This window comes from Aquila chrysaetos, chromosome 3 (assembly GCF_900496995.4).
Source record: "Aquila chrysaetos chrysaetos chromosome 3, bAquChr1.4, whole genome shotgun sequence".
In the NCBI taxonomy this organism is placed as follows: Eukaryota; Metazoa; Chordata; class Aves; order Accipitriformes; family Accipitridae; genus Aquila; species Aquila chrysaetos.
This window is the reverse complement of record NC_044006.1, coordinates 41,775,590-41,796,353: the sequence shown is the minus strand read 5'-3', so window position 1 is coordinate 41,796,353 and position 20,764 is coordinate 41,775,590. Positions and strand designations below refer to the sequence as shown.

The following is a 20,764-nucleotide window of genomic DNA, read 5'->3' as shown; positions in this document are numbered from 1 at the left end:
CTCCATGTTATGACTACATTCTTTTGTGTATCTTCAATTCTTAACATACAGTTATTTTACACACACAATTACAGAATAACCATTTTGCTAAAATATTCCAAAAAGCTTTGATCAAAAAAGTCTGTGGTAGTTTCATCAATTATTTTTCTGTTAAAATACAGTATTAAAGCTAGCTTCTGAAGAAGCTATTAGAGGGAGAAAAATTAGTCTACTCCTACTTTCATATAAGAAAAGCTGTTCTAGACATCAAAAAGACAAACTTTTCCCCGACCACCTTCATATGCATACATATTCAAATTACTAAACACAAAATAGACAGAATTATAAGAATGTGTTAGACTCTCCACCTGAAAACAGGCAAGGTTAATTTTTTTTTTTTAATTGGAAGTCAATGACAACACTTCCATTAACTTCTTTTCCAGACAACTGTAATAATAAGGCCCATTTCCTGTACCCATGCTTGCAAAAGAACAATTCATCTGTTACCACCAAAAACACTTGGACCACCTTCACTTCACTTGTCTCCATCCCATTTTCATCTTACAGCACAGCCACGTACACACTCCAAATATCCTTCCGCCTCCATTCACATTCTTTCGACACTAATCCTTTCCCTTTATCTCTTCAATGCAAAGTGATGATGTACAAGTGCAGATATGTGAAGCACTTAATAAACTAACTGCATCTTTGAATATGCATTGTGAGTATTTATACATCACCCATGTCCATATACTGGAACACAAAATTTAACTGCTGAGGAACAACCAAAAAGATGTTTTGTATGAAGACTAGAATATCTCTGGAAAGTTATTATCAGGCTGTGATGTACTTTTTTTCTACTACAGAATGTGTGGTCAGGTAGACAGAGTAAATATTCAGGAGGAGGCCAGGAAAATCCTGTTTAGACCAGAAGAGGTTTTCCTCCATTTTGTTGTATAGGATCATCCATAATTCCTTGCCCAAAATGGGCCCAAAACTATTTCTGACTACCAGCACTAGAGAAAACAAGGCTAAGATCCTTATGGGGTACTACCTTTCATTACTGGGATAGCTAGGGGTGAATAGGCTCTGACTAATACTAGCTAGAAACTGTAGTAATAATTTTAGTTTGGAGAAAAAATGTCATTCAGCATTTTTAGCCTGCTACTCTACTCTGAAGTCCTACTCTCTTAAGGAATCCAAGTAAGCATCTATGAAGAATTACTGAGTGTCATGGTTTAACCCCAGCCAGCAACTAAGAACCATGCAGCCGCTCACTCGCTCCCCCACCACCCAGTGGGGTAGGGGAGACAATAGGAAAAAAAGTGAAACTTGTGGGTTGAGATAAGAACAGTTCAATAGATCAGAAAGGAAGAAACCAACAATACGAAAATGACAATAATAATAATAATAAAAGGATTAGAATATACAAAACAAGTGGTGCACAATGCAATTGCTCACCACTCGCTGACCAATGCCCAATTAGTTGCCAAGCAGTGATCCCCCGCTAGCCCCACTCCCCCCAGTTTATATACTGGACATGACATCATATGGTATGGAATACCCCTTTGGCCAGTCTGGGTCAGCTGTCCTGGCTGTGTCCCCTCCCAACTTTTTGTACCCCTTCAGCCTTCTTGTTGGCTGGGCATGAGAAGCTGAAAAATCCTTGACTTCAGTCTAAACACTACTTAGCAACAACTGAAAATATCAGCCTTATCAACATTCTTCGCATACTGAACCCAAAACATAGCACTGTATCAGCTACAAGGAAGAAAATTAACTCTATCCCAGCCGAAACCAGGACACTGAGGAAACTATCAACCAAACTAATACTGTCTAGTGACAAATGTCCAAAGGAGGTATGGTTCCTGCTGCAAATTTTTAAGCAGTGAACAATACCTGCAACATCTTCTCAAGAAGGGCAAATAATGAATTTGCCCATATAACAGATATCACAAAGATTTAATTTACAGTTTTTTATTATTTTGCAAAACACTTCAATAAACCTTTTCCTGACATAGTTTTTACTTTTCCATTCAAAAGTTTTTACTTTTCCACTCAAATTTAATCTCAAAATTCACAAATATTAATCCACTGCAACATCCCCTTTTATTTAAAAGGAAACAAACCCAAATCCACTAAATTAATGCCTGGATTGCATGACACCTGACAGAAAACAGGCCCTTTTTGTACTTGCTTAAGATCTACAGATACACTTTGCACCTCTACAGAAAGTACTTATCAGTTAAAACACAAAAACAGGAATATGGGAAAAATCTTTTTCTGTTGATCAGTGTTGATACTGATACTTCACTGATACTGATACACACTTCAGTGCATGCAATAAATTAGATATGGGCAAAAATTCCGAATCACCAATTCAGAGAAAGAAAAGCCTACACCAAACTTAAAAAATTCTTACTTTTATTGCAAGGCTATTTTTTTTTCAGTTGGTTCCTATATCCAGGCACTCTAAGGCCTCATCCTTGACATGGAAAACATGAAGTACCACACAAAGCTTTGTTTTACGTATTTCTGATCTAGCCTAAAACAAACCATTATGGTTTTGTAGAGTTTGTTCTCCCCCAAGACGTTTGAGACTACTGCATACTATATGCTGAAGGCAGACCCATTTTCCTGTCGTATGTGGTAGATACCAGAAAGAAGAGATGCCTCTTGCCTTCAATGCCGAGCAGCAACAATCTGTTTGACCCACTCACCTCTGGAAAGGTACTAGAAGGGTACCAACCTCAAGGTGCCACTGAAGTAGCACGAAGCAGTGCTATCATCTACGATTAATGCATTTGTCTGTTTCTGGGACAGAAGGAGTAAGGAGCAGAATGGAAGCTGACTTGCTACTACTGCTTGGCAGGAAGAAAGAAGAATTACAGGGAAATCAGAAGGTAGAAATTCACTCAGCTGAGGAAAGCATTAATAAGGTCCTAAATCCACAACCGACAGCCTCCAAAACACACCTGAAAAGCTTATCACATATCAAAGAGGCTGAAGGAAAACGCTCCCTCTTCCTTTTTATTTCAGCTATTTGTAATGTACAAGAACCAATCTAGAAAAACATTAGGCCAACAAGCAATACAAAATAAACAGAAAAATCTACTGCACTTCAAGCTTTCTGTTTTGTTTTGGGGTTTTTTTTTACCATAATACTGTTAGATATCTTGAATAAAATTGTGATCTAATATGAAAAAGAAATGGGTTAAGCAGGTCATTATTTGTTTTTTATTGTGGATATTGTCCTGCTTAGTGGTGGAGCATACATGGCTGTTTTGTTATTGCTCAGTCACTGAAGCAACATAGATGAAATAAAATGAGCAACAAACCATGTCATCTCTCCCATGGGAGAAAGGTAAATGTTAAAAGAACACAGGGGTTTATTGTTTAATAGGAAGTTTTTCATCATGATAATTAGAAGTTCAAACGTTTTAGTCTCATCAATTTGTACACACTGTTAACCTACATGATGTCATTTTTAACTTTACTGTTGACTTTAATAGGGCCAAAATTTCACTTAAAACTTCTGCTTCCTATCAGAAATTAATCCCTTCTGTTCTGTACAAATGGTTTAAATAAAAATTAATTATATTAGCTTTGCATATTTCACATGCACTTTTTTATTCTTTAAAAACTTCTTGCTTCTCCAAGATAATTCATTGCTGCTATACTCACTGCTGCTATACTCACTGCTATGGATCCTAAAAACAAACAAAGCAAGCATTTCAGTTGCTTGGTCTTTTCATATGGTTTCAACAGCAGTTACATGTGGAAAGTTATAAAGAGCCTTCTCAGTCTTCAAATATATTCATGACAGAAGGGGAAAAAAAGGAAATATACTATCATCATGTCCTTAATGGACAACAGAGTCAAATGTCAACAGACTGACAAAAAGTGTTTAGGGTATATATCCTGTACTAGCAAGTTCAGTGCAACACTGGGGCAAGCTGCCTGAGGGAGACTGAAGTTGCACCATTAGAGATTTTTAGGAAAGACAAGACAGGTGCCTGCCAAGAAACATCTCAGGCAGGCTAAGGGTGATACACTGACTTTACTCTTAAGGTCTCTCCTATCCAATAAGGAGTTGATCTTCTTTACAGCTTCTGAGAATTTCAACAAAGTTAGCACCCTCATCTCATTTGTGAAACAAACAGATCTGGAGCTGGTAATTTATGTGCACGTGGTCCCACATGCACCAATACCCTCATAAACTGAATTTTTAAAAAAACACTTCATATTTTAAGATTATCTTTAGTATGTTTTAGTTTTAATTGTGTTCCATCAGCTTGTAAAAGATTGTATTCTGTGTGACATCTAAACTGACCACAAGTATCTCAGGCTAATTCCCTGGTGATGCATTCTTCCTCTGACAGCCTCAGCATACCACATCAGAAATTCTAGACTTCAGTCCTCCTGCTTAAGATTGAGTTGCTAACTACAATTTCTTAGAATTCTGAAAGCAACGTTTCTATCAGCCATATTACCTTTTCGGACAGAAATGTCCCAGAAATGCAGAATCATAATACATTGCAACACATGGTATTTCCTCTGCCATACAACATCTGTTCAGACACAGCAAAAGAGTCTACTAAACCATTGATGAAAACATAGAATTACCTACATGTATCGAAATAATAAATTACATTATTTCCCAGTAACAATTCTGACAGGAACTAGCATCCCCTCAAAATAAAGCTGGCATGCCCATGTCCAGCCTTTACCCATTTCCCACGGCACTGACGCTATTGCCCTCCTGCTAGCTCCTAATAAGAGCATAAAGTAGAAGTCACCTTTTCTTGGCAAAGGTCAAGTGTCCCAGTAAACCTAGATCTTACCTCCCCACAATATGATCTTTTTCAATCAAGCTTGAATATTTCAAGAGATATAAGGAATAATAAAATACCTCTTTTTCTGCTTTCAGAGAGAACTACCTATGAGAAAAACAAGACAAAGAAGTTTCTCACTTCTTTCAATGGCTGTCATACGCTTAGTTTGGAACTCTCTCCAGTACTGCAAAGCAAATAATCTCCTAGAACAACTCAGGTAAACTTCCAATGCTGTCATCCCCAAGACAACCAAACGTCCTCTCCATGTACATGATTATGATACTAAAATAGTGGTAAACCAACACAAGACCAGGGGGGACAGGAAAGGCAAAAGGAGAGAGGAGAGGACAGAAAAATCCTAGCTGCATTTTCCATTCTCCAACCTTTGTTAACTTAGTTGCTAATACTGCTTAACTGGCTCTGTGATGGAACACAGTTTTTGCTTTAATATAGTGCCTCAAAAATAAACTCAATAGGAATGTAGTTGAAGATAGTGGGAAAATACTTGTATGCTTTGTACATAAAGATAAGGTCTTATGCTGAACTCTACCCATCTTCAGTGACAGTATTCAAATCTTTATGCCTACCAAGGGGGAAGGGGGGGGGGGGGGGGGAAGGGAGAGAAGCTTAATCAGTACTTGTATTAAAATGTCAAAAGAAGCAGCATGCAAAATTTAGTCACACAATTTTTTTATTCTCACTTGATCAATCAAAATGCAAAATGTGATGTTCATGCAAAGGAAACACTATAGATCATGTAAAATAGTTGACTCAAGCCCGCAAAGACTTGTATAGAACTTTTCCAGAGGAGCTGCATGAAAACGAAGTGCTAAAACCTGTTGTTTCATGCAAAAATTATACCAAGAAAAGCATGTTGCAGGGAGCAACAAATTCCGCTCATTTTCAAGACTGCACTCTGATGACAGTTAAAGTGCAACCCCTTCATTTATTCCGATTCCTCAAAACTCTCCAAATGTCCTATTTTGCTTGCTTAGGCCCTACCTTCCTCTACTTCAATTATGGGGAATTTTTAGTATGAGATTCTCACCATATTTAAGAATTTTATGCTAAACAGCATATTCTACCCATAAGCTATAGCCAAATATGATAATTTGAAATGCACACAAGTCCCCAGACACATTTTTAGTTTTTCTTTCATCCTTACATGCTCAAGGCAACATTTCTAGACCTTCCATAGAAATGATGACAATCTAAATTATTTTATCACAGCATTCACTGTGATCTTTTCAGATCCAGTAATTACCTAATCACATACTCCCTGCAGAGCTAAACAGACATATCTTCTTCAGAAGTGGTCAGTTCACTCACAGTACTTGCAAAGTCAGAAAGTTTGTTCCTTTAATACTAATGGCATTTCCTACTATGGAATCAAGTTACCATACCATAAAACAAAAAAAATTTACTGTTAAAAAAAAAAAAAAATCCCTTGAGACCATAAAAGAAGACTACACTGTTAAATAGGAAAGCTTCAGCATGGCATTGAACCTACATTTCATACTATCCTATGAAACCTGAAAATTAAATGAAAAACAGTAACTTTTTCCCCCATTAATGTCTCAATCAAAAATAAGTTTGTTACCAACTTTAAAGGAATTCTTACTATTTCAAGTACTCTACTTTGGGTTTTAACTGATCAAGACATAGATATTTTCCACTACACACATTCTTCAAAACACAGATGGAAGGGGTGTAAGAATTTACACGACATAACATTGTTATACAATGTACTATACAAAAACCTGTCATTTAAGTTGCAAGAAACCTAGTCATCAATAAGTGAAAAAATACCCTGCTCAAAAATCAATTATGTTGAGTCTTTTGTATAGAGAAGTAGTACACCTTTCAGGCAACTGGTATTAATGAGCAGACATGGCTATAGAATCTCCATCTGTTTTTCTGACAAAGCTGTGACTACTCCAGTCTCTCATTGAAATTCCATTAATCTGGTGCACCAAGGACCAATGCGAAAATCAAAACTCCATCTAACCCTTTATCAGCTCACAATAACCTACAAGTGAACTCTGCCTGTTAGCATACAGCAAGTTATGATTTTGCTATCAATCAGGCTGTTAGCCAATAAAAATAAAAAAAAAAAAAAATCAAGTTAAGAACAGAGTGCCTGGTAGTGCTGTTTTGTTTTGTCTGTCTTGTTTTCAGGTTTGTTATTTTATTTGGGGGTTTTGTTGTGTTTTATCCTTCTTCCAATTTCTGTAGGGTGTCTGGACATGTAAGCCTATGCATCATTCTCCTTCGTTGTGATTTAATTGCTGCCAGCAATCAAGTCAAAGCATCACTGAAGTGTGCTTGAATTTCATTAGATGATATAACTTATGCTACTTTCCTACAGTACCTAATAAACCATAAAGAAACCAAAACACATATGGCTTGAGGGAATAACTGGAAAATTAGGTGGCCATTTGGGAACTGAGTGAACTTTTGAACCAGAGGAACAGAGAAAAAGAAATATTAAAAGGAAAGACAGACTTAGAATGCACAGAGAGACGTGGGGGTTTGACCTTTTCAGTACCTAGAAAATTACATTAGCATTATGAAAAATACATATCATGTTTAGAGTTTATAATCCATCAAAGTTTAGATACTTTGTTAGTGCCTACCATAAGGTAAAAGTCAAAAGGACAACATAACAATCAGATTTGACAAAAGGCCTTTAGGTGACCTGTGCTAATTTAGTTATCCCATACTTATTGTTAAATGGATTATCTCTCTTGTAATTAATACACCATTAGACAAAGGTCACACAAAAACTCCAGGATTTTACAATGACTGTAACGTACACGTAATACAGTAATTCTTTATCTGTTACCAAGCGGGTGCCTTCACAAATTATATTTTGACATTAACAGTGCAAAGTTAAATAGTGACACTTTCAGAAGTCGTACAAACCTTGCAGTCTAACTCAAGTATATAAAGGTAAATGCCTGTTTTGGTTTGGGTTTTTTTAGCAGAAAATATATATAAAAGGTTTTACATAAAAACATGAATGTACTGAAATATAAATAAAGAGCACCTCAATTTGGTTACCTACAGTTAGGCCCCTCTGTTACTGCTGAGAGCCTTGATCCTACACAAATGAGGTTTTACACCTGCACAGAGTCCTGCTGAACTAAACTGGTAACCATATAAGATCAAACATCTACCTTACAGATCCAGCTTCTTGAGTAGGATTTAAATATTGAACATTAACAGATTGCTACAAACCAAAAATACAGTATTAAGCTTCAACAAACCCATTCATGCCTATGAGAACTGAAACAAATGGCACCTCTGAGGATCAATTCACCTCTTTAAGATTCTCCCAACATACCTTTACATGCATAGTCTAGGCAGCTAGACTTGAACAATAGACTATATATGTTAAAATCAAAATGGTCTTAGAATGACACACTGGACATTCAAAGAGAAAAACAGAAACACTCCTCCAATAAATGAAAGTATTTACAGATCAGTGAAAGACCAGTGAGGTAAAATCATCTTAAATATAACGGAATCACACCCACCACACTTCTACCTAAACTGGAATGAATTAGCCAAGATATTGTTGGGCAGCTATTACACCTACTCTCATAACTATAACTTCCAAAACAGGCTAAAAATTAATCACCCATCTGTATAAACTCATACAGTATTTCATATACTCGTGCATCAGCATTCTTCAGCCATTCGTTACTTAGGTTTACGAACATTACCACTTTTTTTTATTAACTGTTTTGAAACAAATCTATAATCATATCTCCTATTAAATAGTCATACAATTTTGTCACATACCCTTTATGCAATCAGTACCATGTTATTAAGTTACAATTAGAAATAATGTTAAGATTATGTTTGTTGGCAAAAATAAATACATGGAAAGTTGCATTCATCTGTAATTTGGAAAATGAGCTTGGGTTTTCTAAAAGTCATATTCAATTTGACTGATAATTACACTTCAACCAGAAAGCAAAAAGGCTTGGTTTTATTTTTTAATAGAAGGTCACATTGCCAAAATACAACAAGCTCAATATTAAAAAAAAAACAAACAAAAAAAAGTGTGATTATTATTGTTACACATTTTACAGAGTTCTGGGTATAAAAAAAATTGCGTTATTCTGAATCAGTGGTTAGAAGGTTTATCACTTATGCATGTACTTGACTTATCCCTGTTCTGCAATAGACATAATTTTATACCTCATAAAAGCAATTTATGTTTCCAAAGGGAATAATCTGGATAACATAAAATGTGGAGTGCTATGTTGAAGGAAGCATATTTTCATTCAGCAATTGTATTTCGAGATGGAGCTGCACAGTTTGATCATCATATCATGTCAGAAAACATCATTCACTAGTAAGTCTACCTAACTTCTAGTGCCACAAATTAATATACATCGTTAATTTATTTGTACATATACTTAATTTATTGCCATGTATTATCCATAGAAGGTATTTGTATTATGTATACAATAAACGAATCTCAAAAATATGGACACTATGCTAAAGCGAGCTTGTTAACTGTTGAAATATTCAATTGTTCATGTCTTCAGAACAGTCGCATTTAGCATTAAATTTAATGAATATAAAATAAAACAACATGGAAAACAGCTATGGAGCCTAGATTATTTTTTTTTAAATGCAAACTCAAATTTAAAATTTATATAATGAAAACATTCTACAACAGACTGTTTTAATGGAAGGAAACATTGTAGGAATAATTAATTTAATATTTTATGAACCTATTCTGCACGGAGTTTGCAGAAAATATCAATCACATAAACTGTTTCATTATTTATTAGATAAATAATACAGTAAGCCATTAAGTAGCACAATAAAATTAAGCAAGAATCTGATAATGTTGAATTAACAAACAATTTGTTACTACAAATATTCACACTGTTTTAGCCACTGATCTATCTTTAAAAACATATGCATCTACAGAAGATGCTTTGTTAGGAAAAACCATGAGGTTAAAAAAAAAAAACAAACCACCATGTAAATTTGAGACAGCTTCACTATGCTCTAGGACCACTAGAGAGAGCTCTTCAGTTCCTTTCAAGGTTCTTGTAAAGGTAAGAAAACTGTCCAGCTGTGATGCTTATCTGGTTATCTGATTTCCAACACTAGCATTTGCATCACAAGGATCCGATTACACGAGTTTGTATCAAACTGGCAAATCTAGTACATTCTAAGGTAAACAGTGTCACATACCGTCAGAGGGTGCTTCATCCTCTTTATCATATCTGTCAGATGCTATTGATTCACTATCAGGAGGCGAAGAAAAAGAGCCCTCAGACTCTTCCTCATCTTCCAATTCTGTAAAAGTTAAAAACACATTGGTAGTTAAAAGAGCCTATCATACAAACACAAACAGAATCCAAAGACAAATATTTTCATTCGTAAGAAGGATACCAATTCCTCCCTCAAACCAAAAAATCCCATTTCTCATGGACTCTCGTAACAGGCACCACTTGCGCGTTCAAGCGCAGCTGTGGGCTACCTTCTCACCGGCCGCGGACACGCTGCTGGCGCGGTTTCCCTCAACGCTGCCACATAATGAACCGGCTCCCAGCACTGCACAGCTGACAGCTTCTCACACGGGGCGGGGGGGGAGAAACACACACCACAGCAAAGAGGTGGGCAAGGGAAAACACTGGCAGGAGGAGAAACAGGCAGTGCCAAGCTCCGAAGTTCTGCCTGTCCGAGCCCAGGAAGGAGCTGCGGCAACTTCCCTCCAAGGAACTGCCAAACTACTGTTGGCAGCAGTTTGTCGCCCTCTGCCCACTTTCACTTTTCTTCACCATAATTAGGCGCTACTTTGCAAGTGTTGTATGTGTTGCATTCCTCCCATGAAACTAAAAATCCGCTTTCTGACAGCAGCCGGTCTGAACCTGCGGCTTAATGCAGCGTTCTATTGACAAATTTCTTACACAGCTGAGAGCCCTACTACAATATATACAAAATCTACATTATTAGCTAACCTATGCATTACACTGATCAGAGTGCATTAAGTGTGAAGGTCTGGGAAAGGTAAAGTGAAATCAATATTAGTCGAGGCTTTCATTTAATTAAATTTAAGTTGTCCCTCCCAAAACTCTGTATTTCTCAGGTTGTTGTTTTTTTTTTTTTAACAGCAACTAGACAAAGAAGAGGTGGAAAAATGACATAAACTACATTGTTCCTTTAAAAAAAAAAAATTAAAAAATCAAGTCTTGGTGAAGGAGGAAAATCTAATCATTAAATATGGTAAAAATCACTAAACCAAAATCATAAAGTTGATGCTCTGATAGATCAAATGACCCTCAATTTTCTTAAAAAGCATATAAAGCTAAATTGCTCAAGTATTACCTTTTGCTATATTCATATACAGAAAGCTTTCCAGAGACCTCCAGACATGCTTCTCTATTCATGTGTTCCCTTTTGGAGCACTGTATCAGATAACTAATTTCTCAGAATCCAAAATAAACCCCATGCATAGTGAAAATGTTCTTCTCCACAGACATACGAATTGCATTCATCAGTAGGACTGCCTAGCCATGGCTGAAAGTTTTACCCCTTTGGTCTCCATTTAATAATGGAAAACCATGAAAAATTCAGAGTCCATGCCCAAAAAGCACCATAGTTGTTAGCAGAGAACCGCAAGTTTTCTATGCGGATAAGACAACAAAGGCTGATTTTTGCTTTCCTGGAGTTCTTTTACATCCTGAGACTGCTGAATACCAAACTGGTTTTCCCGTCATTAATTCAGCATGCTTTTCTTGGGAAAGCTTCCTTTCAAGCTCCCACGCCATATAACAACTGCTTTGAATCTGAATCTGACTCCAGTCTATTTTTGACATGGCCATCTTGCAGTAGCACTCCAGCCATCCTGTTAATCTGATCAAAATATTTGCATTTCATCACACCTGTCAAACCAATCAAAAGTAAATTATCCCTCTCCAGGATTCACCTCTTCCTCCAAACAGAAAACCAGAGAGCAGATAGCACATGAACAGAAAATATTATGCCATATTTACAACTAGCATGATCATCTTTCACACTTACATGCCAGAGACCAGTTGCCCGTCTGCCTATATATATATCTTTATTAGACAATTGACTCCATATAAAAAGAGCAGACATGATATTCACAACCTATACAGTATCCAAAGTTCCCATCCCAAACTTTTACTAGTACTAGAATGCATAGAATATATGTACACACATACATATATGTGCGTGTGCGCGTGTGTGTGTCTGTAGAGAGAGCAAGTGTATGTATAAGCCCTGGTTGTCCGTCAAAAATGTCCTCGTATCAGCTACGCATAAACGTACTATCATTCAACCTTCATGAAGGTGCCAGCGTAAATTTAAAATACTAGGCTGTATTTCTAGAGGAAAACATTTCCACAAACACCACAGCACAGCACTCAAAATTCATGGGCTGAATAGTAAGAGTAAACCTATCTAAATGAGTAGCACTTGTGGATGACAAATAGGCAAGTACATATGTAGAAAGAACATCTTCAGAGAATTTTGGCCCACTCAACAATACATAATCTCTTTCAGAGAAGTTGCGATTTCTTACGTAATTTTGCATAGATGCACTGTTACCATGCTTTTCCCTTAAGTCACAATACTACCATTTTCTAATTATGCTTAGGATTTCAAATTCAGTAAACCTTTGTGCTTTGCATTCATATAAAAGCCAGATGATCTAGAAACAAGGGGCTTTTTAATACATACATACATATTTAGGGCACACCATGTACCTATCCCAGGTATATACTGTATTTGAAACAACAAAAAACCACTGCCACGCTGAATGTAGATTTACAATAAAACAAGTATCTGTTCTAAGTCTACAACATCCAAATTCAAAATGCTCTTAAAACAAAACAACCAAAAAAAAAAAAAGTTGAGGTATTATGAAGAAAGAAATTACACGCTCAGTGGTTTTAGAGAGTTTATAGTCTTCAAAGCATTCTCTAGATGTTAAATCCTAAATAAAGGCTTGAAGACCTCCATGAAAAAAAACCTCACTAAGAAAGACAAATCAGAACAAATATATAAATCCTATGTCACACAATACTACATTTAGGTACCCACACTTTTTTGTGAAAAATGTGGAGAATAGGTCACAGACACTAAATAGAGGTACAAGCAACCTGTAGCCCTGCAGGACTAAATTAAACTAAAAATCTTCCATTTTTTTTATTTTAGAGTAAATAGATGATTTAAGGATTGCATTTCAGTGTATAATATAAATTTACAAATACATTTAATTTGTACAGAAGAACTGCAAGCATCATGATAGGACAGCTGACTCAATGTGCTCTGGAGCTTTAACAGGCAACATTTCACAGTGTTTTTATGTGCTTACATAAAAAAATTACTACGTGCTAGTATCAACCTTGGGGGTTTACCTCCTAATTCTGCCAGGGTTGAAAGACACCTCAGCAGCACATGCTATTAATACATAAGGATATTGCTCCTGACAGTTCATAGAGAGGCTTCCGGTTGATTCTGTGGGGTCTCCTTCATTCCCACTCAGAATAATCTCTGCCCTTTCTCCACTTTACATGCTCCTCCATCAAGGTGTTGCACTGCAGTTTGTATTCCACCTACTGAGGAAGCCTAGATAGAACTGCATTCGAAACTACGTGTGTTACTCCTTGAACAGTCAGAGGAGTCAGTGTTGAGCAGCACAAGCCACTACTCTCTTCAGGTGCCAAGTACCTAAAAATACACCCGAAAAGCATCAATAAATTAAAGAAAAGCATTCAACTTGCATTTATGTAATAGAAAACCGAACTACAAAGCAACAATGGGCATCAGGTAAATGTATCCAATACAATTTGCAGGCATAATTGAAAGCATTACTGCCTAATCAGACATCTAAAAGCAAAGCATGCTCAAACAAAATGTCTATAGACTCATTAGTTGGCAGCCATTCCATTACAATCACACATAATGTCAGTAGTGCCTTGAACCTGTGCCAATGACAACAGCATAAATTTTGCATCTCATTTCTGTGGTCATAAAATTAATGATCAGTTTAAAAATACTTCTTTGCAAAAGTTATTGCACAAAGAAATGACATGAATGTGTCCCTGTTATGTAGTCACAAGGATAATTAAGGAGTTGATGCTCATTAATATAGTTTCTTGTTTCCCCAGAATACCACATGATTTATCTGGAAGTTGAAAAAAAAAAAGTTTAATTAACAGTAGCTAGTTAACAGTTATAACAATAACAGAAATATGTATATGAACTGACCCTATTCTCCAGCTTCTGCAATTTAAACTAACCTCTTACAGGTTTCATAGCAGAATCAATATTTTATGTTATCTGTAAAAAAAGCCCATACAATGTCTTTCCTTATTAAATGCTACCTTTTCCATTACAGCTTATTTATTGATTTAGGAAATAATGCATACCAAAGGGTTAAGTGTACCACATCAGGAATGGAGCATAAACCAAACTCTCCTCACTGTAACAAGGGCTGCACTTCAGTCCCTGCCCCCTGTTCTGAAGATTTCCAACAGATTTAGTTGGTACAAGCTGAATATAATGAACAGGACCATATTACTTTATATGAATCCATTTAAAAAAAAATAAAATAATCCAGACTTTTTTCCCCCCAAGAATTCATTTTCTTCTGCAATAGTGTGATTATAGTAATGAACTCCTAAGAATTAAAGATACTGCTTCCACCACTAAATCTAAAAAAGAGCAAGATGTTTCAGCCAATGCCTCTGAAAGACTTGCTAGCTCGCATCCTCAGATCACTAAACACTTTCAATTTATTTCTAAAAAAGTCTAGACAGAGTGATGCATTAAAATTGCTCAATATAAGAGAAATAAAACAACTCACAAAAAGACATGCAGGTTAGAACACCCTGCTTCTTGCCATTTCGGAAGGTCCCAAGTCACAGCAGGTTGAAATCACTTCCTCCTGTCCAATCTCTGCTGCGGTAAGAACTCACCAAAGGACTGGATGAAGCCATCAAGCAGATCAATGTAAGGTTCTCACTACACAGTTTTCCACAAAAATAACTAGACAAAGTTGCTTTCAAGCTGGCACAGATACACTTTAGCCCCTTGATAGCTGCAGCTGATTTTTTAAGAAGATGCTACTGATCCAATCCACCAGTCATCTTGCAAGACTGGATTCTTCTGACAGCTGCTTTCTCAAGGTATGCTTTGCCATGGAATCTGCTCCAACACACTCATTCCTGAAGAGTCTTCTAGAGTCTCATATTAACATGATGGGTTTTAACAGCTCGGTTTTTAAAGGTCAAGTAGGAATTCTTTAGCAGCTATTTGTTAAAACAATACTGAAACAGCGTTAGGTTTGTAAGCAAATACACTTCAAGGAAGAAAAGCAACACAACTTTTACATGCTGAATTTCCTCTTGTTCTGATGATGCACATCAGGATAAGGCCATTTTGTGCTGCACTGGTGGCTGTATCTTGTGCTGCTTGAAACTGCACTTGGCACAGACACTTCAGAGGTTAACAGCTGTAGCTGAACATAAGTAGCTGAAAAGGACAACACAGTGACTTGCCTACAATGAAACCCTCCAGACTTCCAGTATAGAGTGATATTTGGCACACTTCTAACGCATCCAATGGTGTCTCCAGAAATACATCATGATGATCCTCAAAGGACTGTGTAACAACTAAGCCATATCTTTCCCATTTATGGTTAAATACTAATGATGTATTTATGCTCCTGACTGAAAGCTCAAGTGTGTTAAATCACAGAAGTCGCATCCACCTACTGCTCTGATGACCACAAGCTACTGCCTCCCTTTCTCAAGTCCAAAAAGACTCCTACCTGCTGCTACTTCCTGAAAAACAGAGTATATAGAGGAAATCTCACCTCCACACAAAACAGGAAAAAAAAAAAAAAAACCAACAACAAAAAAACAACCTAGAAAATACAAAGCCTTTGCATATAGTGCTACTCTATCAGCTTGACTATTTCCAGGATGCAGATGTCTCAGGCTCCAGACACCCGCTGCTCTGCCAAGAGCCAGAGGCATCTGAGTCATTTAAAGGTTTCCTACAGGTGCTCCCAGTAATTACATAGAGAAGAACACCAATGCTCTAGAGACACACGTTTATCTTCTATTATATTACACTGAAATGAAAATGAAAGTGGACCTTCATCAGTTTTTATCAGACTGAAAAGTGGTAGTTAGCAAATGTCATATCATAGTTTTCTGCACAAATAGTGCCAAAGTCGTGTGCTGCAGATCAGATATAAGGTGCACTGAGTGCTTTATGGGGAACTTGTTCTGCAAATTCCCATATTATGACTCGATTTGGCTAGTACTTTTGGTGTCTCGCTTTCAACACTGAGCCAAAATCTTTTGTGAAAAGTGCTTAAAAATATATATTTTACTAAAATAAATGCAAAGAACAGATGGCAAGTGACCTTCAAACACAAATACAGTTTCTAGGGTTTATAGTGCTTCTGCCAACTTTAGCACTATTTTTAGCATAAGTTGAAAACAAGGTTCTTTTAACTAAACATTTTGGCAGCCATGGTATTGATTCCATTAATCTCAAAACAGAGAAATGCCAAAAACTGTATTAACTCAGAATCTTTGACAAAGTCCAGACTTTTAAACCCTTAGTGGAATACTAGTCTTATAAAAAATGAATCCAATTTGTATGAAAGTTATCTTAGTTTTCAAGTTCCTTCCCAATTCTAAGATCTAGAACAGGTCACTTTGAGTGTGACTACGGCTTTTTCATTTTGCTTAAACTGCTTAGATGAAGAGTCAAATATTTCAAATGAAAAGAAAAAAAAGCAGCAGTGTCTAAGAGAAAATGACATTTCTACTGAGTTCCTTAGTTTAAGAATAAAATAAAAAATGTTTAATAACTTAACTCGATAAATAAAAACAAAATTTGTGGAAAGATTAGTGGTTTGAATATTAATATAACTGTACATTTTGGGTCATAAGAACAACATGCACTTTCTTTGTCCATAAATCAACATCATACTTAACTGTAAGAGTCAGTGTAAAATCAGATAACACATCACAAGAGAATTAAATATTTCCATGCACAATGAATTTAGTGTCTTTAATTTTCATGTATACCCACTTCCCCTAAAAAGCTTCATTTTTTCAGTGTGTAGATACAAAAGATGCTTTTGCCAGCATATTTACTGACCTGACAGACAATATAAGAAGGCTGCTTTTTAAGAGGATGCAAGAAAGTCCTCAAGTTCATCAGTCTTGCAAAGAAGTTGCAAAGAAGAAAGTATGCACTTTCTGAAAGTTAGAGATATGCACACAGATGATTTTAGTTTTAAGGAGCCTGGTTCTACTTGTGCGCATGCTCTTCATGTTTTTTTTATTCTTCTTTTAAACCTCCTTGCCTTATCTTTATGGAAGGTAAGATTCTGTATGCTAGCAGCCAAAGCACATACAACAAGAGCTCACATACAATACCTTGGTCAAACTGAATAGCCACCACATGCAAAGGCAGCAGAACTTCAAGAACATGCAATGGTGAAAGAGAGTGGAGTGACAAGCTGATGCCCACAAAGCATACCTGTGGAAAAACTCACAAGCTGAAGGAGCTGCTGTTTGAGAGACCAGAGTCAAGTTTCATTACATTATACAGGAAATGTACGAATTTTGAAAGTGTTAGTCCACTTCTTTCAACCTCCAAAAGATTCTTCTGGATGCCTCTGGAACGATGACAGGTCACAACTCACAAGGTTCTTGAAAACAGCTGATATAGTATGATAATTAATGTAGTATGATAATTACTATACCATGATAATATGGCACATAGTATGAATCATTCTTTACCTTCCCTTTCAGCTACAACAAAGATTATTTTATTTGCATTAAAAAATGGAGTAACTGCTACCACAAAACAAGGAACAGCAAATACAAATTTTAAATGTGCACAGTAATTTTTATTCTTCCTAGTTTGTTTCAGTGCAGTTTCCACATTTCTGCTTCCACCTCTTCTTTTTTCCTAAAAGATATTCTCCTTTTTCACCTTATATTTCAGGATATTTCTTCTTTTTCTGGAGGCGGGAGGATCAGGAAAATATCTGACCATCACTGCCACCTCAGTTTTTAATCTTTTATCAAATTTTCCATTTTTTGAATGTCTAGGTGTGCACAGAGGCATGAATGGGCACAAAAGTTGACCTCACTCAGCTGCTGCCGCTGCTTTGTTACACTAGTAGCTGGCCAAGAATCTGACTGCTTACCTCCATGTGGGTCCTTTGTTCTACACCTACACAACTCACTCCTAATTTGTACAGGCCTGAAGGGTGACACAACCAAATAAAGTTTAGCGCACACTTCTTGATCTCTGGAAATTACACCAACAACCCATACCACTGAACCGCATTCCCTCAAATATTTTGCAAGTAAGTGCAGGCTCCCATTTCTCGTGAATTTTTTATATTCGTGCATGTAAACGCACATGAATTTGGAGAAATTTATCCTTGCTTGCAGAAAACAATGGTATAACTTTAGAGCCCTCTCATTTTATTGATAAATACTGAAAGAAAACTAAAGTGTCAGCATTCGCAGGCTTCACCATCTGTACATAGTTCTGATTTGAACAAAAAAGACACATCATGAGAATTAAAAAAAAAGCAATATATCCTTCTTAAGAATAAAATGCACACTAATAAAAAGAATAAGACTGAATACAATTTTCACAGAAATCAAAGCAAGTTATACCGTAACAATTACAGACTACACCAATTAAATCATCCATTTTTCTGGAGATAAATCTCATCTTTATTAATAATTTGTTGAATCGGAAAAGAAATTCTGAATCAAATTGCCAATGAAGAAAGTAAATAGACTACAATTTTCTCGACCTTCAAAAAAAGCACACCAGTAAATGCAAACTTTGTTCTCTATAGACAACTCTCATGTTTATTAGATAGTCATAGCCTCAGAAAGTTTTTAAATCTGCAAAAACATGCTCTCCAGAAAGTCAGATGCATTTGCAATTAAACAACCATCCCGCCTAATTTCATGTTAGTCATTTTCGTAATAAAATAACACTTTACTTTTCTACCCTTAGTTCTGGTGGACAGTGAGGAGAGGAGGGAAACTATATTTTAACTTCAGTAAGGGTGCTGAGGTGCAATATAAAAAAAATAGCAAATTATTTTCATACAATTTTTAAATAATCACACAGTTCAAGTTTACAAAATCTTGGCAATCTTTTGGAAGTTTCAAGTTGTATTTTCTCTTTCAGTTGAACTGTTATGGCTATATAACTTGATTTAAACAGGGATAAGAAATGTATGAACTTGTTGTGCCTTGTTATAACATTACTTGCCTAATACAACTTACGTATTTTCACTTTATCAGGAGGCACGCTGTAGCCTACACATTTGAACCTCCTTGTCCAGAAACAGACAGTTCTTCAACCACTGCAAAAAGTGAAGCTTTGCATAGGCTTTTTTGACCTCGTACTGTGACCCTCATACCAGCGTCCACAGGCTATAGGTCACGACCTCAAGAATTAGCATCATGGAAATAAGAGCCCTTCCAGGTTTAGTTACAGAGCAGAACACTGTAGCAACAAACTCCTCAGTCTTCTCTAAACTGAGCTCTGCAGCTTTGTTTTAACTCCACTAGAAGACAATAGATAACCCACACTTCAGTTTTCATTACTCGCACACTAAATCATCTCCTCTGCAACTAAAGGCCTGAGCTCCCGCTGCACTATGAGAACATTCATTCAGTGTGGATCGAAAGCCAATATCATATTGCCACTAGATGATCCTATTAAAAGGTTAAAGAAACATCACTATGGAATTGAAGACTTTTGCAATGTTAAGAAAAAAGGCTGAAATAAGTTATGCCTACTAAAATTTTATCTCCTAAGCAGGCTGCTTTGCATACACTTCCTCTGGAAAAAAAAAAAAAAAAAAAAAAAAACCAAAAAGCCTGCATCACATGGTCTTTTGCAATGCTACGCTATTGCTAATTAAGCCAGACACAACAAGCTCCATTTATATTAAATTCTGAGCTATATTTCTAAACTAATCTTTTCATCAGTAAGCGTTCTCAGATGTGTTTAATGAAGGGAACGGGACCTAGCTTTGAGCGATGGTTTAGCGAGAACTTTGCAACAGGGAAGCTTTTCCCTGCGTTCCTCAGCAGGGGGAGCCAGCCCCCTCGGCCTTGAGAGGCAACCCGGGCACAGCCCAGTACTGCAACAACCAGCATCTTCTGCTTATGCCACCGAGAGTCTGTCGGTGGGCAAAAATACACCGGAGGGGGGGCGGAGAAAGAAAACAGGCAGCACGAGATTTACCTTTATCCTGGAATTCTTGAGGATAACTGCAAAAAGAAGAAGAAACAACATAAAGCAATCAATGCATGCTTGCAAATCCACAGAACTAGAACATAGCATAGAACAATTACTAGTTTTCAACAAGCTTTGTAGTTGAAACTTAGCGCTGCAAGTTTTCCTTAATTTTAAAGTCTTTATTTTTGGCTACAATATTCAGTCAGTTTTTCTTTTGCCTTTGCAGTTGAGAGAATGCCCAGTCACTTCAAGGAAGACTTGAACAAAACCAAACTCAGATAGAGCAGCCTTTTCTAGGAATATACATCTACTCAGGTATCTTAAACATACAAAAGCATCTTTAATTTTAGTAATAAATGTTAATATATTTCAGTAAGTTCTAAACGTTATATAAAATTTCAGATGATGATATATTTCAAGCAGTTTTGTGCACACGTAATAGCCACTAAGCATACTTTAAAAATAACACAGTAGGTCAGCTGGAAAAAATCCACAAATAGTGGTTTTAGTTGCACTAATTTATGAAATCCAAATGAAAAAGTATTAATTATTAACTAGAAATTTAGAAGTTCATGAATGCCTAAATTAAAAAAAAAATGATTGTCAAATAAGAGATCTCAACTTATTTAATGCCT

General features: G+C 36.4%; 1 protein-coding gene across 3 annotated transcripts in view; it reads right to left on the bottom strand.

Annotated features, from left to right (window-relative positions):
- SKAP2 (src kinase associated phosphoprotein 2) overlaps positions 1-20,764 on the bottom strand; it is a 122,883-nt gene that overhangs the window by 88,987 nt on the left and 13,132 nt on the right. For 2 of the 3 annotated variants that reach the window (XM_030008434.1, XM_030008436.1), the window contains exons 3-4: positions 20,136-20,161; positions 10,038-10,142 (exon numbers count right to left, since the gene is read on the bottom strand). In XM_030008434.1, coding sequence (XP_029864294.1) covers positions 10,038-10,142; positions 20,136-20,161 — 131 coding nt within the window. The remainder of the gene's footprint in view (positions 1-10,037; positions 10,143-20,135; positions 20,162-20,764) is intronic. The other variant, XM_030008437.1, reaches the window with a different exon arrangement.